This window comes from Lithobates pipiens, unplaced genomic scaffold (genome assembly GCF_037356315.1).
Source record: "Lithobates pipiens isolate NorthernLeopardFrog02 unplaced genomic scaffold, aLitPip1_a1.2 Scaffold_25, whole genome shotgun sequence".
NCBI classification, from domain to species: domain Eukaryota; kingdom Metazoa; phylum Chordata; class Amphibia; order Anura; family Ranidae; genus Lithobates; species Lithobates pipiens.
In genome coordinates, this window is record NW_027507787.1 from 216,218,885 (window position 1) to 216,245,444 (window position 26,560).

The following is a 26,560-nucleotide window of genomic DNA, read 5'->3' on the forward strand; positions in this document are numbered from 1 at the left end:
CAATTTAGGCTGATATGTATTCTTCTACATATATTTGGAAATAAAAATCGCAATAAGCGTATATAGATTTTGCGCAAAAGTTATACCGTCTACAAAATAGGGGATAGATTTATGGTATTTTTTTTTTAACTAGTAATGGTGGTGATCTGCGATTTTTATCCGGACTGCAAAATTATGACAGAAACATCGGACACTTTTGACACATTTTTGAAACCATTGGCAATTGTACAGCAATCAGTGCTATAAAAATGCACTGATTACTGTGTAAATGTCACTGGCAGGGAAGTGGTTAACAATATGGGGAGATCAAGGGGTTAACTGTGTTCCCTGACTGTGTGTTCTAACTGTGGTGGGAGGGGACTGATTATAGGAGATGACAGATCGTGGTTCCTAGCTATTAGGAACTCACGATCTACCTCTCCTCACAGAACGGGGATTTGTGTGTTTACACACACACACGTCTCTGTTCTGCCTCTCGTGCCTGCAATCGCGCACGGCCGAATGTCCTCGCAACTGCCGGCCACGAGCATCTGCACCCCCGCAATGCAGCGCCTGCTATCCCGCTTAAAGGAGCCGATGTACAGCTACAGCTATATACATGTTATAATGTAATAAAATGCCCCTTTTAGAGCTATTGGCGGAAGTGACGTTATGACGTCGCTTCCTCCCTGCAGTGTCATGGAGACGGGTGGGGGCCATCTTCTCCTCACTCATCTCCATGTTATCCTAGGGGACAAATGAGATTGCTTCCGCCGCTGGCGACGGCTCCGATAAGTGGCGGCCCTCTCCCGCCATGGATAAAAGTGATCTTGCGGCGAATCTGCCGCAGCGACCACTTTTATCTTGTACCGGACCGCCAGCTGAACAAGGGGATACCGAGGTTATGGCAGCTAGCTAGCTGCTGCCATAACAACCATATCTATCCCCAAAGTAGGGACGTACATCAGCGTGCGGCGGTCCGGAAGTGGCTAGAGCGACGACAGGAATTGAGTGGAACCCTCCAAATCTGTCCAATGCTTTCCATTCTCAAACTGAGACTGTAACCAACAGAAAAGGACCTCGTGTTTAATTTGCCCATTTTTGGCTATGCAAACTACGAAGATACAAGAAAAACAATATTTTTGTCCTTTGGCGAAGGAAAAGAGAAAACAACTTACAAAAGAGTTACTCCTTTTTTAAACTTTCCCTTCAAAGAAACATCCACATGTAACTATAGCCCATAACTCTCCATGACAAGATTGTTACGCTCTTTTGATCCCATCCACTATGCTTGTAACGTTTGCATGCACGTTGAGCCCAAGATACTTTTGAGCAGGGCCGGATTAACATAGGGGCTGATGGAGCTGCAGCACCAAGCCCCTGCCTTAAAATAGGCCCACCCAGCCAGCAGCATAAGCCCGATTTTTTTTTTTCCTGTCCATAAACTTCTATGGGACAGGAGAAGTGTGTGTAAATGTAGGGGTGTCTGGCTGCATCTGTGTTTGCTCACTGTGGTTATTACAATGTCACAGTGCACAGTTCCCCCCCTACACAAATGGGAGAGGCTGAGTCGGCTCTGCCTTTCCCCTCCCCCTCTGTGAAGTCTGTGCAGTGAAGGAGCCGTGTGGGTGGGAAACACCGGCAGATAGAAGGTGAACAGGATATCTCTGAGTGATGAGCCTCCAGGGACCGTCCACATGTGAGCTCAGTGACTGGTTTCTTATATCCCTTTCCCTCGTTTTTAACTTTTTTCTCCAGCAGTAGCTGTTATAACTGCAGCCAAAGTGTTTATAATTGTGTCATCAGCCTGTGGCAGTGCTTGGTGGCCCCTTGTGCTTTTAGGTGGTTCACACTGATTTGCTGTGTTTTGGCCCATTGCTGGTGTATCCACAGTTTTCCTGCGTTTTACCCCCAGTCCTATAGGTTTCTATTAGGTTGTTTGTTTTTTCTGCATTTTCTGAAAGCGCACCAAAATTCCTGCATGCTGCATCTTTGGCACACTGTCAGAAAATGCAGCAAAAACCTGCAACCTGATATAAATCAATAGGACTGCAGCTAAAACTGCAGATACATGAGCAGTGCAGCCAACTGCAGCACACCAGTGTGAGCCCAAAAGCTTGCACACACAACCCTGTACAACTTGGTCTAAACAAAACTCCTGGCATACAGCCATACCATCCCAGCTCAGGAGGGGTGGGGGCTCCAGGGATTTGATTGACTATGCAGGCCCTGTCTCTTCTATCCAATTGGGGAGAGTCTTGGAGGCAGTGGCAGGCTGCTGGTGGTAAGTGGCACACTGTATCTGGTGACAGGCTGTGGGTGGCGAGTGGCACACTGTATCTGGTTGCATGCTGGTGGCAAGTGGCACACTGTATCTGGTGGCAGGCTGCTGAAGGCAAGTAGCACACTATATTGTGGAAGGCTGCTGGTTGCACACTGCTGCTGGTGGCAAGTAGCACACTATCTGGTGGAAGGCTGCTGATGGCACACTGCTGGTGGCAAGTGGCACACTGTATCTGGTGGCACACTGCTGGTGGCAAGTGGCACACTGTATCTGGTGACAGGCTGCTGGTGGTAAGTGGCACACTGTATCTGGTGACATTCTGCTGGTGGCAAGTGGCACATTGTATCTGGCATGCTGCTGGTGGCAAGTGGCACACTGTATCTGATGGCAGGCTGCTTGTGGCAAATGGCACACTGTATCTGGTGGCATGTTGCTTGTGTCAAGTGGTACACTGTATCTGGCATGCTGCTTGTGGCAAGTGGCACACTGTATCTGGTGGTACACTGCTGCTGGTGGCAGGCTGCTGATGGCAAGTAGCACACTGTATCTGGTGGCAGGCTGCTTGTGGCAAGTGGCACACTGTATCTGGTGGAAGGCGGCTTGTGGCAAGTGGCACACTGTATCTGGTGGAAGGCGGCTTGTGGCAAGTGGCACACTGTATCTGGTGGAAGGCTGCTTGTGGCAAGTGGCACACTGTATCTGGTGACATGCTGCTGGTGGCAAGTGTCACACTGTATCTGGTGACATGCTGCTGGTGGCAAGTGTCACACTGTATCTGGCATGCTGCTGGTGGCAAGTGTCACACTGTATCTGGCATGCTGCTTGTGGCAAGTGGCACACTGTATCTGGCATGCTGCTTGTGGCAAGTGGCACACTATATCTGGCATGCTGCTTGTGGCAAGTGGCACACTATATCTGGCAGGCTGCTTGTGGCAAGTGGCACACTGTAACTGGTGGCAGGCTGCTTGTGGCAAGTGGCACACTGTAACTGGTGGCAGGCTGCTTGTGGCAAGTGGCACACTGTATCTGGCATGCTGCTGGTGGCAAGTGTCACACTGTATCTGGCATGCTGCTTGTGGCAAGTGGCACACTATATCTGGCAGGCTGCTTGTGGCAAGTGGCACACTGTAACTGGTGGCAGGCTGCTTGTGGCAAGTGGCACACTGTAACTGGTGGCAGGCTGCTGTTGGCAAGTGGCACACTGTATCTGGTGGCATGCTGCTGGTGGCAAGTGGCACACTATCTGGCATGCTGCTTGTGACAAGTGGCACACCGTATCTGGTGGCAGGTTGCTGGTGGCAAGTGGCATGCTGCTGGTGGCAAGTGGCACACTATCTGGTGGCAGGCTGCTTGTGACAAGTGGTACACTGTATCTGGTGGCAGACTGCTGGTGGCAAGTGGCACACTTAAAGAGGGATTCCGCCCCAAAAAAATATTAAAAGCCAGCAGCTATAAATACTACAGCTGCTGACTTTTAATAAATGGACACTCACCTGTCCCGGGTTCCAGCGATGCCGAGGCCGATCGACCGCTCGTGCCTCGGCTGCTGCCGCCACCATTCTAGGTGAGGGAATCAGGAAGTAAAGCGAATCGGCTTCACTTCCCGGTTCCCTACTGCGCGAGCTGCGCCGCGCAATAGGAAATCTCCGCGCTGTCACTGGGACCCGTGTGTGTCCCAGCAGACAGCGCGGCAGGGCAGGAAATGGCGTAGACTCCCGTGGGAGTCTATGCCCGGAAGTGGGTGAAAATACCCCCCTCCCCCCTGAAAGGTGTCAATTGTGACACCGGATGGGGGGGGGGTTCCGATCAGCGGAGGTTCCACTTTAGGGTGGAATCCCGCTTTAATCTGGTGGCATGCTGCTGGTAGCAAGTGGCACACTATCTGGCATGCTGCTTGTGACAAGTGGCACACCGTATCTGGTGTCAGGTTGCTGGTGGCAAGTGGCACACTGTATCTGGTGGCAAGTGGCACACTGTATCTGGTGGCAGGCTGCTAGTGGCACTGTATCTGGTGGCACACTGTATCTGGTGGCAAGTGGCACACTGTATCTCGTGGCAGGCTGCCAGTGGCACACTGTATCTGGTGACAGGCTGCTGGTGGCAAGTGGCACACTGTATCTGGTGGCATGCTGATGGCAAGTGGCACATTGTATCTGGTGGCAAGTGGCACACTGTATCTGGTGGCAGGCTGCGGGTGGCATCTGGCAGCAGGCAATGGTGGCAAGCGACACACTGCATCTGGTGGGAAGTGACAAGCTCAGGTTCCCACTGATAATGCATCATGGTGAGTTGAACTATTTCACTATATATTACAATGTAGTAATAGAAATAATGGAATTTGATCATCCCGATGCCATATCAAGCATAGCGTCAGGATGATTTTAAGTGCTAAGTGCCATTTGCCTGAAAAATCACCCCCCGCCACCTATTTCCCCATCAACCCGAGACTACATCCCCCCTCTTTTTTTTTTTGGGAAGGGGGGGATCTCCCTGAATGGCAGTTTGGAAATGTGGTCTCCTATGTTGCTGCTGTTGAGAGACCGCATAGCAGGTGGTATTGGGGGTGTTCCTGCTGCTCAAAGGCTGCACGGCCGATATTACTGGTGAAAGTATATTTAATTTGTTTTAGCAAAACATTTTTGCATTTTCATTTTGTTTCCGTAAAAAAGGCCCACCAAAATCCTCAGCACCAGGCCCATGATGCTGTTAATCTGGCCCTGCTTTTGAGAAAAGAAAAATCAAGAGCAATATCATCATCCATCTTCACAGAGGGATCTGTTGTTTCCTAAATCTGTGATCTTTCTATTAGAATTTACAGTGGGTATAAATATAATATCTGCATGGCAAAGGTGAGCAAAAGATCAGTTTCCTTTTCAAGCCGGAAAGTACGAAAGCCAGCATGCATGTCCCAACTGCTTGCTAGCTGTGGTATAAGCCTTTCATGACTAAGCCTATTTCTGACATTTGGTATTGACAATTAAAATCCCTATTTTTTTGCTAGAAAATTACTTAGAATCCCCAAACATTTTATATATATATATATATATATATATATATATATATTTTTTTTTTTTTTTTTTTTTTTTTTTAGCAGAGAATCTAGAGAATAAAATGGTGATTGTTGCAATATTTTATGTCACACGGTATTTGTGCAATGGCGTTTCAAACAGAATTTTTTGGGAAAAGGGACACTTTTTATGATAAAAAAAAAAAAAAAACAGTTATCCCAATTTTTTTGTATAATGTGAAAGATGATGTTACACCGAGTAAATAGATACCAAACATGTCACGCTTTATAATTGCACGCACTTGTGGAATGGCGACAAACTTTGGTACTTAAAAATCTCCATTGGGGGCGCTTTAAAAAATGTTTACGGTTACCAGGTATTGCCGCGTACACACGATCAGACTATCCTCCGGACTTAGTCTGGTGGACAATCTTGAATCAAGACTTCTTTCAAAGTCCTCCGGACTTTTGGGAAGAAAAAGTCCACCGGAGCCCACACACAGTCGAATTGTCCGGCGGACTCTGACTCTGATAGTCCAATCGTGTGTACGTTGAATTAGAGTTACAGAGGAGGTCTAGTGCTAGAATTATTGCTTTTGCTCTGACAATCGCGGCGATACCTCAGATGTGTGATTTGAACACCATTTACATATGCGGGCACGACTTCCGTATGCGTTTTCTTTGCTGCGAGGGCGGTTTGAACAATTTTTTCTTATTATTTATTTTTTATATGATTAAATTGTGTTTAAAAAAAAAAAAATTTGATCACTTCTATTGCTGTCACAAGGAATGTAAACATCCTTTGTGACAGTAATAGGTGGTGACAGATACTCTTTATGGAGGGATCGGGGGTCTAAAAGACCCCAAATCCCTCCTTTGCACTTCAAAGTATTCAAATCACTGAAAACGGTGTATCTGAATACTGTATATATTTAAAAATCCGGCGCCATTGGCAACCGAGTAAACAGGAAGTGACGTTGTGACGTAGATTCCGTGCTTACATCAAGGGGACTGGAACAAAGCCGTTTACAGGTCACTAGCTGCTGGAAGAGCCGGATCGTCAATCGGCTCTCCGGTGCCACTGGGAGGCCCGGGAAGAGCGGCTGAAGGCTGCAGGAGGGGGGGACGTCCCCTTCCGCTCCTCCAGGATAACAACCGAGTGCATTGGCTGCATTTGTTGTTATTGGTTGTTATACTCGGAAAGACGATTGCCCAGTCTAAACAACGGTACTGGGTATAACCCTCGAAAGCCGAGTACACACATCTGCATACTCGGCGGGAAGGGAATAACACAGAATAAGAGATAACAGCAAAATTAGGCATATTGGGGTTCAGGGACGTGCGGTGAGGTCAGTAGCTGGTGAGGCATCGGCTAGTATCAGAGCCAGATACACACAGGTTACATACACCACGATCATTAGAGCGAGAGCAATCTATCACTAGAATCTGGCACCCCACATTGCTTTTTTCTTTTAATATTTATTTTTTGTGATCACATGTCATAATTGTGTTTATTTTTATGACTTTTTAAATAAAACCCAATGGTTACCCTCTGACCTGCACCATTTGGAGCTTTCTTTTTTCTTTATATTTTTTGCGGACCACCTTCCACATTTGGGGTCGGTACCCCAAATGCAACTTATCCGATCCTGACACTCTGAGAGTCGCTTCATGAGACGGTCACCACAGCCTTCTAACATCTGAAGCCTCCGCAGTATCCATTTGGACCACCAACAATCTACCCTTGGTTCCATGTACGAACCCCAAGCGCTCTTGACTCAATCGTCGTATGACATATGAGTCCACCGTCTCCGGTAAGAGTAATTCACCTATTCTTTGAAATCACTTCAGACAAGCCGTTTCCTTTGGTTTCACCTGATTTGTTGATTCCCTGATTTCCGTATGAGGAATATTCACCACTACCGCTTTTTGATTTCCTTGTGAGGAATACCCACTACAATATTTGTGCATCACTTAATATATGCGGACTGTTTACTTGGACTCACCATTCAGTCATTAATATTTTTAGTGTTCACAGTTTTTTGTTGCATTTTCAGCACTTCACTTTTTCCTTTAATCACATTATTTATTTATGTGTGGTTTTGTTACAAACATCCAGCGCTACACTATTTGTTACCCTTAATTCTAGCACTAGACCTAACCTGTAACTCTAAACATGTAGCCTGTAAAAAAAAAAAATTGAGTTGTCTATGGAGATTCTTAAGTACTGAAGTTTGGCACCATTCCAAAACTCCCTCTGTTTGAACCATCATACACATCTGTATAAACTAGAGACAGGGAGAAGAATGTGTCTATCCATTTACTCACTAATTAAAGTGATTGTAACCCTACAAAAATGTTTCTGTCCCTTTAAAGCATAATATATAGCATAGTGTTTCTGTAGTGTTATTTGTCCTTCTCTATGCTATACAGTACCTGGTTGATCCTGCCTGTTCCTGCCTTCCCCTGTTTAAACTGACCACGTTTATCATGGCTACTGATTCATGAAACTGTAGTCAGTTTACATGCCTTCGTCATCCAGCTCTCTCCCCAGCATCTCTGCATCTTCCCCACTCCCTCTCTCCTTGTAGGTTCCATAGTCTGTGTGTGAGCCGATCTCCTCCCCTTGTAATTTTATCCCCTGGAGCTGCTGCAGTGCTTGTAAAGTAAAGAAACATGTACTATATTAATTACTTTGATGCTCTCTGTTCAGAACAGTGTGTGTTTTTTTCCAAAATTAGGGCTAGTTTACACTTGCTTCAAACCATGGCTTTGGACAGGCTTTGTTAAAGCTCTCTGAATGCCAGTCAAAGTTCCTGTCATTAAATAAAATGGTGTCAGGGCTGGGCTCAGCCCTTCCTTCTCTGATCTGGCCGCTCAGCTGTCGGCTAATTTCCAGCTCCTATCTCTCCACAGTTACTCAGGTGTTGATGATATCCTGCCCGTCAGTCCTGCCTACTTAAGCCATCCAGCCCAGATGATCTCTGCTTTTGCCTTAGTCAACATGTTAAAAGACTTGTTTGGCTGACATCCCTTCTGGCTCCAGATCCTGCTTGCTGTTTTACTACACTCATCTCTGGCTCCCTGAGTTCTGGCTTGTCTGACTATCCGTTCTGGTTCCTGCACTCTGGCTATGTTTTGGCTATGTTTTATTCTATTTACTTTTATTATTAAACCAGTGTGATTTAACTGTACTGTATCTTCTGTCTTGGTCTGATTTCATGGTTTCTGACAAATGGTTAGCTTACAGTCCTGTTTACACCTGCTTTTGCTTGGTGCTTCGATGAGGTTTCGATAAAACTTTGGTGGGGCTTTGGTGGCGCTTCAGTGGGGCTTCAAGCGAGCTTTGCAATAGACTTCTATGGAGGCTTTGAAGACGCTTTAATGCACCGCTAAAGCTACATGGGGTATAATTTATAAAGCAAAGCAAAAGCAAGGTTTAAACAGGACTGTAAGCTAACCATTTTATTTAGTGACATGAGCTTTGACTGGTGTTTAGAGAGCTTCAACATAGCGTGTCCAAAGCCTTGTTTTGAAGCAAGTATAAACTAGCCGTTAATATTTGTTGAACCCGAAGCAAGTGTAAATGAGCCCTTATAATGCTAAGTACCTTCTTTGCCAAGTCCTGCTGTGCAGACACGTTACCAGCTTGCAATCATCATAGGGAATCTCAGCCCCTCCGTCTGTACAAAAAATAGAGGAAGGTCACATGACAACACAGCAGGGCTCTGCAAAGAAGGTATTTAGCATTATAATTTTCGAAAAACACACTCACCCTGTACTGAACAGGGATCTAAAACAGAGAATCATAGTAATTAAAGTGGAGTCATTTATGTGCATAAAAAAAAAAAAAAAAAAACATTTGGAGAATTTTTTTTAAACGCCTGTTGCTAGGGGGTCCCCCGTAGTCTGCCTCCTTCAGCGCCTGTGCTCTTGACATCACTTTCCGTCTGCGCAGGAAGGGAGATCAGCTCTGCTCCCTCCCTCTTGTCAATCATCTGGGACACGTCACAGGTCTCAGATGATTGCGCGGCCAATTGCGGCGAGAGGCGCTGCTCGTGCATGCGCAGTGGGTGCCCGGCTGTGAAGCCACAGCCGGGCGCCAACGGTTACAATGCCGGCGCCGCTGAGCAGAGGGGTAAAGGAGCGGGGCTTCAATCCCCTGCATCGCTGGACCCTGGGACAGGTATGTGTCCGATTATTAAAAGTCAGCAGCTGCAGTATTTGTAGCGGCTGACTTTTATTTTATTTATTTTTTAAGCGGAACTCCGCTTTAATACATGTGACTTTACAACCATTTTAATACTCAGTAAAATGGCCCAGAAAAGATGGTGAATTGACTTGACTGCGCTACCTGCTATATGCAGATGGTAAACATGAAACATAGATTTGCAATATTTTATAATTACCTAAAAAGTTATTTCTTTTTATGCTTACATTTTTAGGTCCTGAATACGTGAAGCCAATTGACACGCTGCTAATGATATCCTGCAAGAACTGTAACTGTGCTAATCAAGAAAGTCAGTAAGTCATAATCTGATTTCCATGTAATCTATTGCAGCCAAATTGCGAAGAATTCACTTGTGGAGTGGCGGGTAAGTTTGCTTCCTCGAATTTGTGATTTGTAATTCCCTGGCTCGCTCTGTTACCTGCTATATCACCAGTTAGATTCAGACTCCTAAGTCAAGTTTGAATTTGATTATCTTACTAGTGGTCGATCTTTGTTTGAGAACACATCTGATGCATTACAAACAGGCAAGCAAAACATTTTTCTAGATTACCAAATCAATGACATAACTGCCTGCGATCGGCCGGTGCACCACTGCTGTGTCTTGATGGATAAAGAAGCCTGGGGTGCATTTCAAGGCTAATTTTTTACTTTAACCAGTTCAGCCCTGGAAGGTTTGACCAGGCCATTTTTTTTTTTTTTTCGATACGGTACTGCAATATTTTAATTGACAATTGCGCGATCGCAAGACGTTGTACCCAAATAGAATTGATGTATTTTTTCCCATAACTAGAGCTTTTTTTTGGTGGTATGTGATCACCACTGCGGTTTTTATTTTTTGCGCTATAAACAAAAAAAGAACAACAATTTTGGGGAAAAAAAATTGATTGTTTTACTATTTGCTATAAAACATATCCAATAAAAAAAATTTAGATAATCTAATTTCTTCATCAATTTAGCTCAATATGTATTCTGTTACATATTGTTGGTAAAAAAAGATCCCAATAAGCGTATATATTTATTGGTTTGCGCAAAAGTTATAGCGTCTACAACATAGAGGATATATTTGTGGCATTTTTAATTATTTTTTTTCTATTTTACTTGTAATGACTTTTAGCGGGACTGCGACATTGCGGCAGACAGATCGGACACCTAACTGACACTTTTGAGACTTTTTTGGGAACCAATGACATAATTACAGTAATCAGTGCTAAAAATATGCACTGACACTAATGGCACTGCAGGGAAGGATGCTCAATAAGGTTTAGGTCTGGAGACATGCTTGGCCAGTCCATTAACTTTACCCTCAGCTTCTTTAGCAAGGCAGTGGTCATCTTGGAGGTGTGTTTGGGGTCATTATGTTGGAATACTGCCCTGCGGCCCAGTCTCTGAAGGGAGGGGGATCATGCTCTGCTTCAGTATGTCACAGTACATGTTGGCATTCATGGTTTCCTGAATGAACTGTAGCTCCCCAGTGCCGGCAGCACTCATGCAGCCCCAGACCATGACATTCCCACCACCATGCTTGACTGTAGGCAAGACACAATTGTCTTTGTACTGCTCACCTGGTTGCCGCCACACACACTTGACACCATCTGAACCAAATAAGTTTATCTTGGTCTCATCAGACCACAGGACATGGTTCCAGTAATCCATGTCCTTAGTCTGCTTGTCTTTAGCAAACTGTTTGTGGGCTTTCTTGTGCATCATCTTTAGAAGAGGCTTCCTTCTGGGACGACAGCCATGCAGACCAATTTGATGCAGCATGCGGTGTATGGTCTGAGCACTGACAGGCTGACCCCCCACCTCCTCAACCTCTGCAGCAATGCTGGCAACACTCATACATCTATTTCTGAAGACAACCTCTGGACATGATGCTGAGCACGTGCACTCAACTTCTTTGGTTGACCATGGCCAGGCCTGTTCTAAGTAGAACCTTTCTTGTTAAACCTCTGTATGGTCTTGGCCACCGTGCTGCAGATCAGTTTCAGGGTCTTGGCAATCTTCTTATAGCCTAGGCCATCTTTATGTAGAGCAACAATTCTATTTTTTCAGATCCTCAGAGAGTTCTTTGCCATGAAGTGCTATGTTGAACTTCCAGTGACCAGTATGAGAGAGTGAGAGCAATAACACCAAATTTAACACACCTGCTCCCCATTCACACCTGAGACCTTGTAACACTAACGAGTCACATGACACCGAGGAGGGAAAATGGCCAATTGGGCCCAATTTCAATTTTCACTTAGGGGTGTACTCAATTTTGTTGCCAGCAGTTTAGACATTATTGGCTGTGTATTGAGTTACTTTGAGGGGACAGCAAGTTTACACTGTTATACAAGCTGTACACTCACTACTTTACATTATAGCAAAGTGTAATCTTCAGTGTTATCACATGAAAATATATAATAAAATATTTACAAAAATATGAGGGGTGTACTCACTTTCGTGAGGAGTGGAAGAGGACTCCAGTGACAACCTGTGAAGCTCTGGTGAACTCCATGCCCAAGAGGGTTAAAGCAGTGCTGGAAAATAATGGCGGCCACACAAAATATTGACACTTTGGGCCTAATTTGTAAATTTTCACTTAAGGGTGTACTCACTTTTGTTGCCAGCAGTTTAGACATTGTTGTCTGTGTGTTGAGTTATTTTGAGGGACAGCAAATGTACACTGTTATACAAGCTGTACACTCACTACTTTACATTGTAGCAAAGTGTCATTTATTCAGTGTTGTCATATGAAAATATATAATAAAATATTTACAAAAATGTGAGGGGTGTACTCACTTTTGTTAGATCAGTATGTCTGCAAGGAAAGATTATCTAAAGCTGGCCACACACAGAGCAAATGTTAGCCAGTTGCCCATGAATTGTCCAACATTTGCTCAGTGATTGATTCTGTTAGTAGCCCTTCATCCAACAACCACCAATTGAAAAATTGAAAGAGCTGGGTGGAAAATTGTAGACCGGACAGTACCTGCATTCAATTAGATGCAGGCACTGTTTGGTTATTTTGACAGCTGCCAGGTCTAGCATGCAATAGCCACAGTTGGAGAATAGTCCATCTGCCCTGTGTACCATGCATTGAGGAATCAGATTTTTTTCAGCCTGCAAAGTTTAAATGTGCATGACCATCGTAGCCTCCCTGGCGGTATTCCCAGACTCGGGACCGCATCGCTAGATCCATGGAGGGGTTTACTTACCTTGTCCCCTGGATCCAGCGATGTCCCCCTGCTGTACGAGTGAGCCGTCCTCCGCTCGATCTGTCACATCGCCGGGCTCCATTCCCTGTGAGCATTGCAATGCACGGGGATGGAGTTCGGCGCCAAATTCAAAAAGTAAAATACACAATATAGATACAGTATACTGTAATCTTACAGATTACAGTACTGTATAAAATAATTACATATCCCCTTTGTCCCTAGTGGTTTGTCCAGTATCCTGCATGCAGTTTTATATTATAAATACTGTTCTTTATGCCAGGAAACTGGAGATTGTCCATAGCAACCAAAAAGTGCCCATTTACCATTATATATATATATATATATATATATAATTTATGATTTCATATTTCAAATTTTATCATACCCGGGATGCCTATAATGCCGCGTACACACGATCGGAATTCTGGCCAGAAAAGAAGCTATTGGCCACTGACTATTGAACTTCCCTTTTCTAGTCACGCCATACGTGTTGCACGTCACCGCGTTATAAATGATCGGAATTTGATGTGACCGTGTGTAGGCAAGACAGCTTGAGCCGAATTCCGTTAGAATTCCGTCGGGAAAACCATCAGAGCTTTTTACGACGAGAATTCCGATTGTGTGTACGCGGCATTAGACTCTGGTTTGGACAGATTTAGGTGAATTATTTCTAAGAATTGCAGGCCTACAATATAAAACGCCAAATTTCCATGCAAAAAAATGGTACCGCTTTCAGCACCTAAAATCTGAAATAATCATACCGCCAGGGAGGTTAAGGCATTGCTGATCTCAGGAGACTTGAGGTGATATTTGGTGATATCACTGCTGTGAGTTGCTGCTCACTGGAGAGGAATCAGCACTGCATTGCTTTTGCTTTATTCCTCCTTCATCTGTGCTGCCTTCACCTCTCCTACTGCTTCATTCCCTCACTATCATCAGCTTACCAGGCATCAGGGGTGGCAGTTGTGACAGGAAGACACAAGGTTCTGCTCCTCTACTAAGATGGCTGTGTCTATGCAAAACAAGGCATTGTACAGTAAGTCTGTAGAAATGGAAAAGATCAGCTGCAGGTTGACCACCGGCAATACTGGTAATTAGTCCTTTGCCATCTGCCTGTCTTTTTAGGGACACAGTTTCCAGAGTATAGGTCCCCTTTAAAATAGTCTTTCAAGCAACTGATGCAATCATGCATTTTTGAACATTGTCAGACTGATGAGGCCAAGGAGAAAGAAAGAAATAAAATGTTGTGACTATAATTGGTTGTTTGGACCAGAGGTATACCAGGCTGGAAAAACACGATTTAGTTAGTAAATCAAACCTTTATTAGCTTCTTAGGCTTACTGCAGATTGGCTATGATCAACAATATATAGTCATAAAATACATCACGGTTTAACCTAGCAGGCAGCAAAGCAACATGACCTCCCGCTAATCAACTCCTCACCCTTTACCATGCCATAAAAATGGATGACATTTCATACAGGGCCCCTTACACTGCACGTTATACATAAGAGGCCAGCTCGGTTGTTATTACTATTATGTAGCATATCCCTTTATGTACGGATAACTCAAAATAAATTGCCACCAGAGGAAATAACAAATACATTGACACAGCACACAGGGCTGTAGAAAACAAATTAAAACTATTTATTGTGCCTGGCTTTTATTTAAGCCACCTTGCAGCACAAAGAATAGGGGTTACACCAGGCAACATAAAACAAGAGTATTGTCTCACAAAACTCAGAGGAAGAAGCTAATAGACACAACATGCCAATCAATAAGCTTTTGTGACACAAATCGAATATGGCTTCTTGTGCAGTATTACCAAATCTATTCCACAACCAATGCTCCATAAACGTAAGGAATGGAGGAACGCTCAAGGAAATATCACCGCACAAGACAGAATAAAAAAGTCACGGCTTTATTAAACTTGCATCTTGCCAAAGTTCTTAGGGGAGATATTTGAATATGTATTTTATGCTCTAGGTAATGGAAGAAAAAAAACATATAGTTAAAAAATGGTTCCAATGGTAGGAAAATATGAGTACACAGGAAAACAAAAAAGCCAATGCTACTCAAAATGGATATTTCAGTTCTGGGAGTGCACTAGCGTGTTAAATCACTTTCTAGCTTCTTGTACCTTATGGAGAAAAGATCCTCTCTGGTTATTTTTGTTTCCCCTCTAACATGGTCGAAGTTGCTCCCCCTCCTAGGTAAAAAGTCACACCAGTGCACTTATTTCCTAAGACATAACTAGGACATTGCTCCTGCAGTATAGGGATGCCCATGGGACATGGGTGCACAGTCTTATGCAGTCTGGCACTGGATTTTCTACCGATCAGGCTTTCAACAACATGGAGGGCCACTGCTACAATCAGATGGGTCAGCAGCTTTGTCTAAAAGGGGACCAGCCAGGAGGACTGGGAGTTTTTATGACAATAATGAAATTGTTCTTTTACTGTCCCTATATAGTCATATGTGGTTACATGGAGACGAAGCAGGGTAGACAACAGAAGGGAACACAAGCCTTGGGCCTCTTAGCATAATTCTGAGAAAGGCTGTCACCAATTGATTCATTTATGGCAAGGCTGTCACAATAATGAGAGAAACTACTTCCCAGTTAGGTACTGTAGCTATTAAATTTCATGAACCTTGCTTGATCAACAGAGCCTCTTCATAGTTTCATAGTTAGTAAGGTTGAATAAAGACACCAGTCCAACCTGAGTGAGTGTCTACAATTGTCCCAATCCCTGTACATTGCACACTCACATCTGTACCTACCCTCAAGGAGCCCACAATCCAAGATCCCCATTCATATACTAGGGCCAATTTTGGACAGAAACCAATTAACCTACGTGCATGTCTTTTGATTGTGGGAGGAAACTGGAGTACCCAGAGGAAACCCACGCAGGCACAGGGAGAACATGCAAGCTCCAGGCAGGTAGCCTTGTGGTTGAGATTTGAACCAGTGACCCTTCTTACTGGTAGGCAAGAGTGCTAACCACTACACCACTGTGCCGTCCGATCTTCTGTTCACTATCTACGAGACAACCCATGAATTTATTTAACAAGTACTTTTTATCCTGTTCCTCAAATACCTTGCCTGGTGCAGCTAATCCTAGCATAACCCCAATACGGTTGTTGACCACCAGATGGAACAATTTGGAGTGAGTATTGTCTCTGCTTGCTGAACAGTCCCCTCAAGTATTGTCAATTGGCCGGCCATCATTCAGGTCACCTTTGGAGCATCCAAGGTAACCTACCAAGATCATACAGGCCCTTATAATGTCACCAGTTCCAAAGAAGACCAAATGGAAAGTACCTAATATATTATTAAAAAATGCAAATTGTCAATTATTCCAACATTTTCAGGAACTGTTTCAGAATTTACAAAATGTCTCTCCTAAACTAATGTAGCTTGAAGCAAGTTCAACTAACTGTGCAATAAAAACTCTACCTGTTAGTTTCCTATATTTTTTTAAAATGTCTTTAAATGTCCTAAAAGTTTTAAATGTATTACATTCTTGCACCTGTGTTATAGTGAGAGTCATTAGATCAGCACAAAAGTGCACCCCAAAATGGCATTAAAATGTTTGCAAACAATTTATGCATGCAATGTTCAATCAATGAATTTCCAAACACGGATTTTAAATCAGAACTAGTAATGCTGAATTCAGCAGAAAGTATTTTAGCACATCGAACTCCAAGGCAGCTGTTCTCAGAAAAGTTCCTGGCTCCACATTCTAGGCTAATTTGTACAAAATTTGAGCATCTACACATTGATAACCGCAGCAAGTAATGATGAAAGCCTAGCCAATTTGCCACAGGCAGCCAACAGAGTCAATGCACCTTGACATCAAGGCTCATCCATGCACCTGTTATTCACGAAGAACACCAAAGCATCTCCACAAACCTGTTGCTCGCTGAGGTGTTAATATGACGGTACGAAGTGGCCTGGAGGCAGTAGTCGGCCTGGATAGAGCCATGGTGACTTGGCTTGCCCTGAGACTTGGCTTCTCTAGTCCCTGAAACAATGTCAGCTCCTCGGCGGGGTGTATCCAGGAAGTGTCCAGAGCGAATGAGTTGTTGAATAGAATCTGCAGAAAGAAAATAATTGTCAACTTATCAGCTGTGAATTACAAATCACAGAACTTAAATTGTAGAAGCCTCAGATTTGCACGCCGTAATAGATGCCATTGCAGGGAGCATGGAGCTGAAATCGTAGAAAAGCCCTCTATGGAAGTGGTCATCAACCCTGTCCTCAGGGCCCACTAACAGGCCAGGTTTGCAAGATAACTGAAATACATCCCAGGTGATATCATTTGCTGCTCAATGATTGAACTATTCTAGTCTGCATCTCCCCAAGGTAATACATAAAACCTGGCCTGTTAGTGGGCCCTGAGGACAGGGTTGATGACCACTGCTCTATGGCATCTAAGCAAACACATTTCCTGAACCAATAAAACAAGGACTCCAAGTAATGGTTGTATCAAAACTAACACCACATAACATAGCACTGTTGTAAATAAAGAAATACATAAATAAACCAGAAATACGTGTATGGGTTGGAAAGCTGCTGCAGATATGAGTATTACCATTTAAAGCCTAAGTTTAGTCAAACATTTTTTAAATATGTACAAGGGCCAGTACTTACTATCATGAATATGAATATGGATCACTGCTGCTTTATTTGAAATACAAAGTCCACAGCTTTAATTTTCCAGTGCTGGGGGGGGGGGGGTAGTATTGTTGAGGGACCTTTGGCAGAAACTCATCAGGAGTGCTGGCTATGCTTGCCCATTCCATCCTCCTACTCCATTCATAGAAGCTTCCATGAATGAAAGGCACTCTTGAATGGGTGGATGAATGAAAGGTCCACCTCCTCCATTCATAGAATGCTTTTTATTGATGGACACTATAGTACAGCTTTTATGAATAGAGGAGAGGGGTGAATAGAGCCTGTTACAGGTCCCTTCGCATTATTAATCCTCAAAACACTGGAAAACTACCACTACAGGGGTAAGGAGGATTTCTGAGGACTTTGGGTTTCATCGAAAGCAACATTCATCAGCACAAGGGACACTTTGAATTTGTTAGTAAGTACTGTCCCTGTGATGATTTTTTTTTTAAATGGTTGACTAAAATGTAGACTTTAAAGCCATCTTTGCACTGATCAAAATCTGGCCAAATTCTGATCAATTTTCGGTTAACCCCACTCAACTGAAGTCAAGGAACCTGCTAAAAAAAAAACTTTTGCTGATCAGCAGCTGCAGCCAATCTGATGCAGCCACTGGTCAGTGCAATCTGACAGCAGTCAGTCTTGCTGTAAGAATACAATGCCCCAGCAGGGGGGGGGGGATACCTCTGTTCACCTTGCTTATGTGAACGGAGAAAACGGGTCTTCTCACTATGTGCTGGACACATGACTGAGCCCTTCTTGTTTTATTGGAAAAACAACATGAACACAGAAATGGAAAATCACATCATAACCAAGTTCCATAAGAGAAAATAAGAGAAAACATTAAAGTAGTTCAGTTCTAAAATCGGATCATTTTTTACCTTAATGTAATCTGTTTAGGTAACAGTATAGCCTCCTCAACACCCCCCCCCCCCCCAACCTTTCCCGTTACGCTTACCTAAGTCCTCGCTTGATTCAGTGCTGTGCCTGTCTGTAGAAGCTCAATTTGCTTTAACAGACTTTGCTTAGGCAGCGGGAGCCATTGGCCCTGAAATCCTGTGACAAGGGAGTGGGCCATGCTGCCTGTGTCTATGGACGCAGGCAGTGCAGCTCGGAATAGAGTCTGCAGGTGTGCTACAATAGAAATGGTGGCACACCAAGAAGAGAAGGATCCAGGAGCGCTGGCAGGGGACCCCTGAAAAGAAGGATTGAGCCACTATGTGCAATTACATTGCACAGAGCAGGTAAGTATAACATGTTTGTTATTTAAAATAAAAATTGATATTGATTTACAATCACTTTAAATGAATAGAGCATCAAACACAACACTAGTAAACCACCAGCTAGTATGCAAAACTACAATCATGATTATTTCCCGTGCACTGGGTGAAATGTGTTGGGGATGTGGCTTTGGATAAGGCTGGCTGCTTTCACCTGTTTAGCAATGGCTTTGCTAGGTGGTGTTTGGGACTTTTCTCTATGATTCCTAAATGCTATATTTAAAATTCCATGGGGTTTATGGGGTTAATAAAATGAGAATTGTTGTTTATGTATAAATGGCTTGCTAACAGCATGAATTTGACTTACCACAAATTTAGCAGATTTATGGTTATCCAAATGTCCACCTTTAAGGTGCATAACGATTTGATACCCTCTTCCCCCATAATACTATAATATAAATAAAATGCTATTTTATCAAACTCTATTTAAAAGATTATATAGAATTTGTATTCAATTTTTCTTTTTTTGGGAGTCATCTTGTGAATGCCATTTTAAGAGTACCAACATAAAAATTGTAATAGAAGTGTCACAAGGTTAAACAGCCAATCCATATTGCGGGTCTTAGGTACCTCCCCCTCATTAGGGATTCAATACTGCATGAAGCTGTGGACTCAATAAGAAAATTGGAGAAAGCTATGATCTTCCTAGCCGTTTGGTTTGGGTACAATTGTCTAAATTTGGACTTCAGCATCAGTCTGACTGGACTGTGAGCTGTTCAGCCTTGCCACAGGGGGCACTGTCTCTTCTGGCAGGTATGGAACTATGGTCTGGTTAGGTGCTTAAAGCGGGGTTCCACCCTAAAGTGGAACTTCCGCTGATCGGAACCCTCCCCCCCTCCGGTGTCACAATTGGCACCTTTCAGGGGGGTGCAGATACCTGTCAAAGGACTGTCCAACTTGAGTGAACATCCAGTTACGAATGGCTATTCTCTGGATGCAGTCAAAGTAAGCAAGTTCTTCAACATTTTGACTTTGACATTAAGAGTACCTGAACTTCATTTCCAACCCTCTGATCCCAATTTAAGAGACTGTTCATTGTCTACGTTTTTACAAATAAAATCCATTCAAGTGGGGGGCGTGGCCTGCTGCGGACCGGGGTAGCAGCCTGAGTTCCAAGCTCCGCTCCACGGCCTGGATACCGGCAACTCACAGCGACGATCCTCTCCCCAGCTCTTACCAGCAGAGCGGGGAAGGAACAGGGACGAACGGGGCATGTCGAAACAGCGGTATAATCCTCCCAAACCCCGCCGCTTGACAGATTTCTATCCGACGGGCGCCGCCATGCAGAGGCCCCAAGATGGCGCAGACTCTCGCAACCCTCCGCACGCTGTCTCCGTGTCCTCGTTGCGCCATCACACAGCGCAGCACACATCACAGGAGGAAGCTCCGGATTCTGAGAGATACCATGGACACTCTCCCCCCTCCGGTGGACTCCCCAGGGGACCTCATGGCTGACAGAGGTAAGAGACTGGCTACCTCCCCTGCACACTCCCCAAACAAGGCACCACATGCTAAAAAGCAGCTTTGGTCTGCTGTTGTGGCCGGGACTCATGGATCCCACACTACCCCATCCCTGGCTGCCATGCCTGCCTCAGACAGCACAGTGTCAGAAACCACATTGAAAAACATGCTGCTTACATTGCAGCAAGACCTACACAGGGAGCTTCAGATCTCCATTTCCCAAATGCATGACCGCATTGATTGCATTGAGGAACGCAATGACGCTCTTGAAGAAAATCTTTAAGATTACTCCAAAGCACATAACGAAATGCTGGATGTGCAAGACCATCATACGGAAGAACTCCGCCACATAAAAATGAAACGGGCCGATTTGGAAGATCGTTCCAGAGGAAATAATATTAAGTTCAGAGGCATACCCGAATCGGTCTTGCCAAGCGACCTAACTCCATATTTGCAACAACTCATTTCATCCCTACTTCCTCGCCTGACCGCACGTGACATGCTCATAAATCGAGCCCATAGAATTGCTAAACCGTCACGTCTCCCAGGTGACATCCCCAGGGATGTTATGGCCCGCATACATTTCTTCCAGGTCAAAGATCAAATACTCTCCTCCACAAGAAGCCTGAAATCCCTGCCAGCCCCCTATGCCTCCATTAAGCTATTCACTGACCTATCGCCGGCCACAATGGAGATGCGCAGGGCTTTCTCTCCTGTAACCTCTATCCTCCAACAGAAAAACATAACATACAAATGGGGCTTCCCTACCAAACTACTGGTCACCCATCAACAAAAAATCATTCCAATCCTCACCCCGAAGGATGGATATAAAAAGCTAACCAATTGGGGCCTCCTCCCTCTTCCCCCGAGAGACACGGGTCAACCAAAATCCTCCGGCTCACCATCTGAATCCACCAGGAATACTGCAGCCAAACCGGCGGAAAAAACTTGACTATACTAATACCCCTGTTCCCCCAGAGCTATCACATCCAGCCTGGGCAGCACACCTTTATTCCTTACCTCCACCCCCAAGGTTATAAGTGTGCTGAGCACACACTCTTTGTGACATTTCTTACTGTTATATACTGTTGTATTTCCGTTCAATAGCTGTTTTTCACTACCTTGTCTTGAATATTGATAATGTAAAGCTATTTGCTGTTACCCCCTCATAGTCATAGCCCTTTTTTTTTTTTTTTACTTTTTCAACTCTTCTTTTATCCTTTATTTCCTTATCCAATTGTAGGTGTGGTCTCTCTCTACCTGCTCGCATCTCCCTCACAATATATCTATCATGTCCCTCACGATCACCTCTCTAAATGTTAAAGGCCTCAACACTCCCTTTAAACGCAACCTACTATGGAAGGAAGCAGTGCGCCAACATGCAGCTATCCTCTGCTTGCAAGAGACACATTTCTCTAAACTTAAGCCACCCCAGTGTAGCAACAAAAAATTTCCCCACTGCTTCTTTGCTAATGCCCTGAAAAAAAAGAGAGGGGTTATGATCGCTGTGAGCGCGAACATTAAATTTACACTACACCACTGCAAATGTGATGAGGATGGCAGGTTCATCATCCTCTCAGCCACCTTTGACAGCCGCCCACTCACCCTTGTCAATATATATGCCCCTAATAGTGCCCAGAAGAAGTTCTACTCCACCCTCTTCGCAAAACTAGCCCCCTATAGATCTTCGCCTCTGATCATTTGCAGGGACTTTAATGAAATTATTGACCACACGTTGGATACAACCAGTCCTTCAAGAAGCAGGCCCTCAGCATTGGCTTCTCTTCTTAAGCGTGAGGATCTATATGACTCTTGGAGATGCAAGCATGATTTAGAGAGAGACTACACCTTTTTTTCTTTTCCTCACCAGTCTTACTTTCGGATTGACCTATTTATCACGGATAAACACTTACTCCAGTCTATTGAAGCCTCCCACATAGGCACAATATCGTGGTCTGACCACGCTCCGGTCACAATTAAGTTGGCTTCCCCATCTCAAACTCCTAGGCATACGGTCTGGAGGCTAAACACCTCCCTCCTTAATGACCCCAATTTTGAAACCGAAATACAATCCGAGATTGAGGCTTATTTCCAACAAAATGTCAACTCTGTATCTGATCATGCCATTGTATGGAACGCACATACGGCTTGCTTACGAGGTCTTTTTATTAAACTTGGATCCCAGGCAAAGAAAAAGCATTAACGCACGACAGAAACCCTATTAACAAAAATTCGATCACTAGAATTCACCAATAAGAAAACCCCATCGAAGGTTATCTCCTCGGAACTTAAAACCCTCCGGCTCCAGCTCAGCGACCACCTTCGTAAAAACTTTGACTATTACATTAAAAGACTGCGACTGCTAACCTACTCCGCAGCCAATAAACCGGGGGCCTACATGGCTAGACAATTTAAGAGGCAACTATCTAACAAAAAGATTACATACCTCACTAACTCCCAGGGTAAACGCCTGACTAACCCACTCGACATTGCAAATGAATTTGGCAATTTCTACACAAAACTGTACAACCTATCCGGATCGGATCCCCTCCCACCCCCTCCCAACAGGACATTGCCAAATTCTTATCTTCCATCTCCTTTCCTTCCCTCTCCCCGACACAACTTGAACAACTGGAAAATCCCTTTATGCACACCGAGATCCATAAACTAATCCAAAACCTTCCATTACATAAAGCTCCAGGCCCCGACGGAATCCCTAGCGAATACTACAAACGATTTTCCCAACTGTTAGTCCCCCACTTATGTGATATGTACAATCAATTCGCCACCACAGGAGTGCTACCGAATGAATCCCTCGATGCCTTAGTAGTCACCATCCCTAAACCAGGTAAACCCCCAGACAATCCAGCCAACTACCGCCCTATCTCTCTCCTAAACACAGACACGAAACTTCACGCTAAACTACTCGCACAACGACTTTCCTCTGTCATTCCCCAGATTATACACCCAGACCAAGTTGGATTTGTGCCCGGTAGGCAAACATCCGATGGCACTAGGAGATTTATTGACCTAATCCAATGGACGGAACGTACTAGAACGCCTTCTCTGCTTCTAGCATTAGATGCAGAGAAGGCGTTCGACAGAGTATGTTGGCCCTATATGGAAGCAGTCCTCCACAAATTTGGAGTGTCTGGCACGTTTTTTGGTGCCATAATGGGCTTGTATTCCCACCCATCAGCACGTATATGGACCTCAGGGGTAGTCTCCCAACCTTTCCAAATCACCAATGGCACCAGACAAGGGTGCCCGCTATCCCCACTGATTTTCGCCCTGGTGATGGAGCCGTTAGCACAGACCATTCGATCGGATCCAACGATCTCTGGAATAAAAATCGAAGATGTTGATCACAAAATTGGCCTCTACGCCGATGACGTGATTATATCCTTGACTGATCCCCTTTCCTCTCTCCCAGCTGTACACGCAGTCTTAGAAAAGTTTAGCAGAATATCCATGTATAAACTGAACCACAGTAAATCCCTCATGCTAAATCTTGGTCTAGATCCACAAACGTCAAAATCAATTTCCTCTACCTTCCCCTTTGCCTGGGCCCCGAACTCCTTTCTTCCTTACTTAGGAATTCATTTGACATCCCCTAGCCGAATGCTAATTAGAACCAATCTAGAAGACCTCGTGGGCAAACTTACTAGCCTAATAAAAGACCTGAGCCAAATTCCGGGCTCTTGGGCTGGAAGGATAGCTCAGTCTAAAATGTATTTGCTCCCGCATGTCTTATACTTTTTTCGAACCATACCCCTCCCACTGATGCAACATCAACTAAAAAAACTCCAGGGTCTTATCAACAACTTCATTTGGCAACAAAAACGCCCCAGGGTGAAGAAGGCTATGTTATTGACTCCAGTTTTATCTGGAGGCCTAGGAGAACCAGAAGTCCAAGCTTACTACCGAGCATCCATTCTAGACCAACTGAAAACTTGGTGGTCGGACAATCGTCATACAAATTGGAAACAGATTGAAGCCACCCTACTGCGCACTAACCCTAAACTTCTTCTAGCGGCCACGTGGCTCAATCTCCCTCCTCAGCGCTACCCACTCGATACCATCACAGCCTCCAAAAAAACCTGGACTGCAATAATGCAATCGACGAATGGGATCCCAGTAGAAACCTTGACTAAACTACCCATTGAAGCGCTGCAGCTTATCTCCCCGGATTTACCCCTTTCGGAATGGACCAAAAGAGGCATCACTAACCTTGGCTCGCTCTTCTCGGGAACAACTTTAAAGCCTTTTACCCGTCTTGTGGAGCAATACGAACTGCCCAAACAAACTTTCTTTCTCTACTTACGGATCAGATCCACGCTCTCCAAATTACGACACTCAACCTTGGACTGTCTCTCACTCCCCTTGCTCATTCATTATAATCTTGAAGTACCCAAATGCAAAGGGATCTCCATGATATACAAACTACTTACCATACCTCCTCCGGACCTCCTCTCCCCTAGCATACAATACTGGTCCCCCTCTAACAGACCAACTACCTACACAGATACAATGGCAAAAAGCCCTCTTACTGCCCCTACGCTTATCCCACTGTATTACTCACTGGGAATCTGCACAAAAGCTATTTCATAAATGGTATTTCACCCCAGAAAGACTGGCTAAAATATACTCAAACACCTCACCCAAGTGCTGGAGAAACTGCGACAAAACAGGATCCCTACTACATATCTGGTGGGAATGCCCTTTGTTAAAGAACTACTGGGACAAAGTAAAAAGCCTTATCCTCTAAATTTCTGGAGTAACCCTTCCAATATCCCCACTGGATCTACTCCTGGGACTTAACATTCCCAATTGGCCTAATCACCTCCATACTCCGATAACCCATATACTTATTGCAGCAAGACTGGCAATTGCAAGAAGATGGAAATCGGCCCAGCCCCCTTCATTGAAAGAAGTCATTCACATACTCAATCAGAACTTTCAGCTGGAGTACTCTTTTGCTAAAGCTAACCTCTCCACAAATCGCTTTCACAGATCCTGGGAGCTTTGGATTACAAACCCTAGAAGCGCACCTCTACATTGAACACACCCAACGATTACCTCCCACATAGGATCTTTACGCTCCCTCACAAATAACATTCAGTACCTAACTTTATAGATAGCTAGGCTCCTCTGCCTTTCTCCCCCCCCCCTTTTTTTTCCTCTCTCCCCTCCTTCCCCTTCCTCTATGTAACTATGTTCACTCACTGTCAACCTCGCGAGACTTTATTGTACCTCCTCAGTTACTAAGGGTCTAGATACCCTGCTTCTGTTATCACCTCTATCTGTATAATGACACCGGGATATGCCCATTTGGTGATGTTTATGTTTTGCTATGTCGAAATCTCAATAAATGTTAAGTATAAAAAAAAAAAAATCCATTCAAGTGGATCTGTTGTCGGTCTCTCAAGTTACTGGGCCATTTACGACGGGACACCCCTAGACTTGAAGCTAGTGGAACAGAAGGTAACCGTAAGCCCAAATCTAACCAGCAGCTCCTTCGGGACATTATTTTTTGGGTTGAATAATGATTTGATAGGGTATATTTTCTATATTTTTGGATGCATAGAATGAACTTGCCCAAAAAAAAAGAGCCTTTGAAAATTTGTTTGCAATAACTCCATCAGTATCACCAGCAAAGCAGCTTCATAATTATCCAATTAAAGAAGAAGTGAATTGTGCGCTGCATTTCCAGATTTTATAATTGTTGCGTCAAAAATGTTAATTCTCCATCACGAACGCTAGTTTACAAGACCGACCGCTTCTGGCTGGTCCTTGCTTCCGAGCATACGTGTTTGCACTTTGGACTTTCGTCCCACTTGTGTACACACGCTCCGAAAATATGACAACACACATTTGTCAGCGGAAAATTTTAAAGTCTGCCATTCAATATTTGTTGGCGGAAAGTCCATCAACAATTGTCCGATGGAGCGTACACACGGTCGGATTTACCGCCAACAGCCTGTCATTGAATATTTCCAGTCGGAAAGTCCGATCGAGTGTACGAGGCTTTACTCTTGAACTTTACCCAGAGCCCCTTACCCTTTTAGAGGCACCTTTTCTTTTAATTGCAAATAGCCTCCCCACATCTAGTAAAGGTTATATATCATACTGGCTTTCAATAGGTTTGAGATATCGATAACAGAAGATTCAGCGCCTTGAACACACACATTCTGGATTTTTGCCAACCTCCACACTGTGATATGTGTGTTGTAGTAATTTGCAATTAAAAAGCACATTGCTGTGACATATACATCTGAAAGGGCACTAATTATAAGAGGAGTGACCCTTTAAATGACTCGGCTGCTTTAGAAGTGATTTTTTTTAGAACAATTAGCTATCTATTAGCAGCATGATCCAATTATACTTTCGAAAACCGTGCTAGTGAGAATAACGAAGGGGGAAAAAAAAAGCTTGATCAGCAATA

The 26,560-nt window shown here is 44.2% G+C and overlaps 1 protein-coding gene across 1 annotated transcript in view; it reads right to left on the reverse strand.

Annotated features, from left to right (window-relative positions):
• TCERG1L (transcription elongation regulator 1 like) overlaps positions 1 to 26,560 on the reverse strand; it is a 390,196-nt gene that overhangs the window by 292,991 nt on the left and 70,645 nt on the right. Inside the window, exon 3 of the mRNA XM_077455545.1 lies at positions 16,610 to 16,793. Coding sequence (XP_077311671.1) covers positions 16,610 to 16,793 — 184 coding nt within the window. The remainder of the gene's footprint in view (positions 1 to 16,609; positions 16,794 to 26,560) is intronic.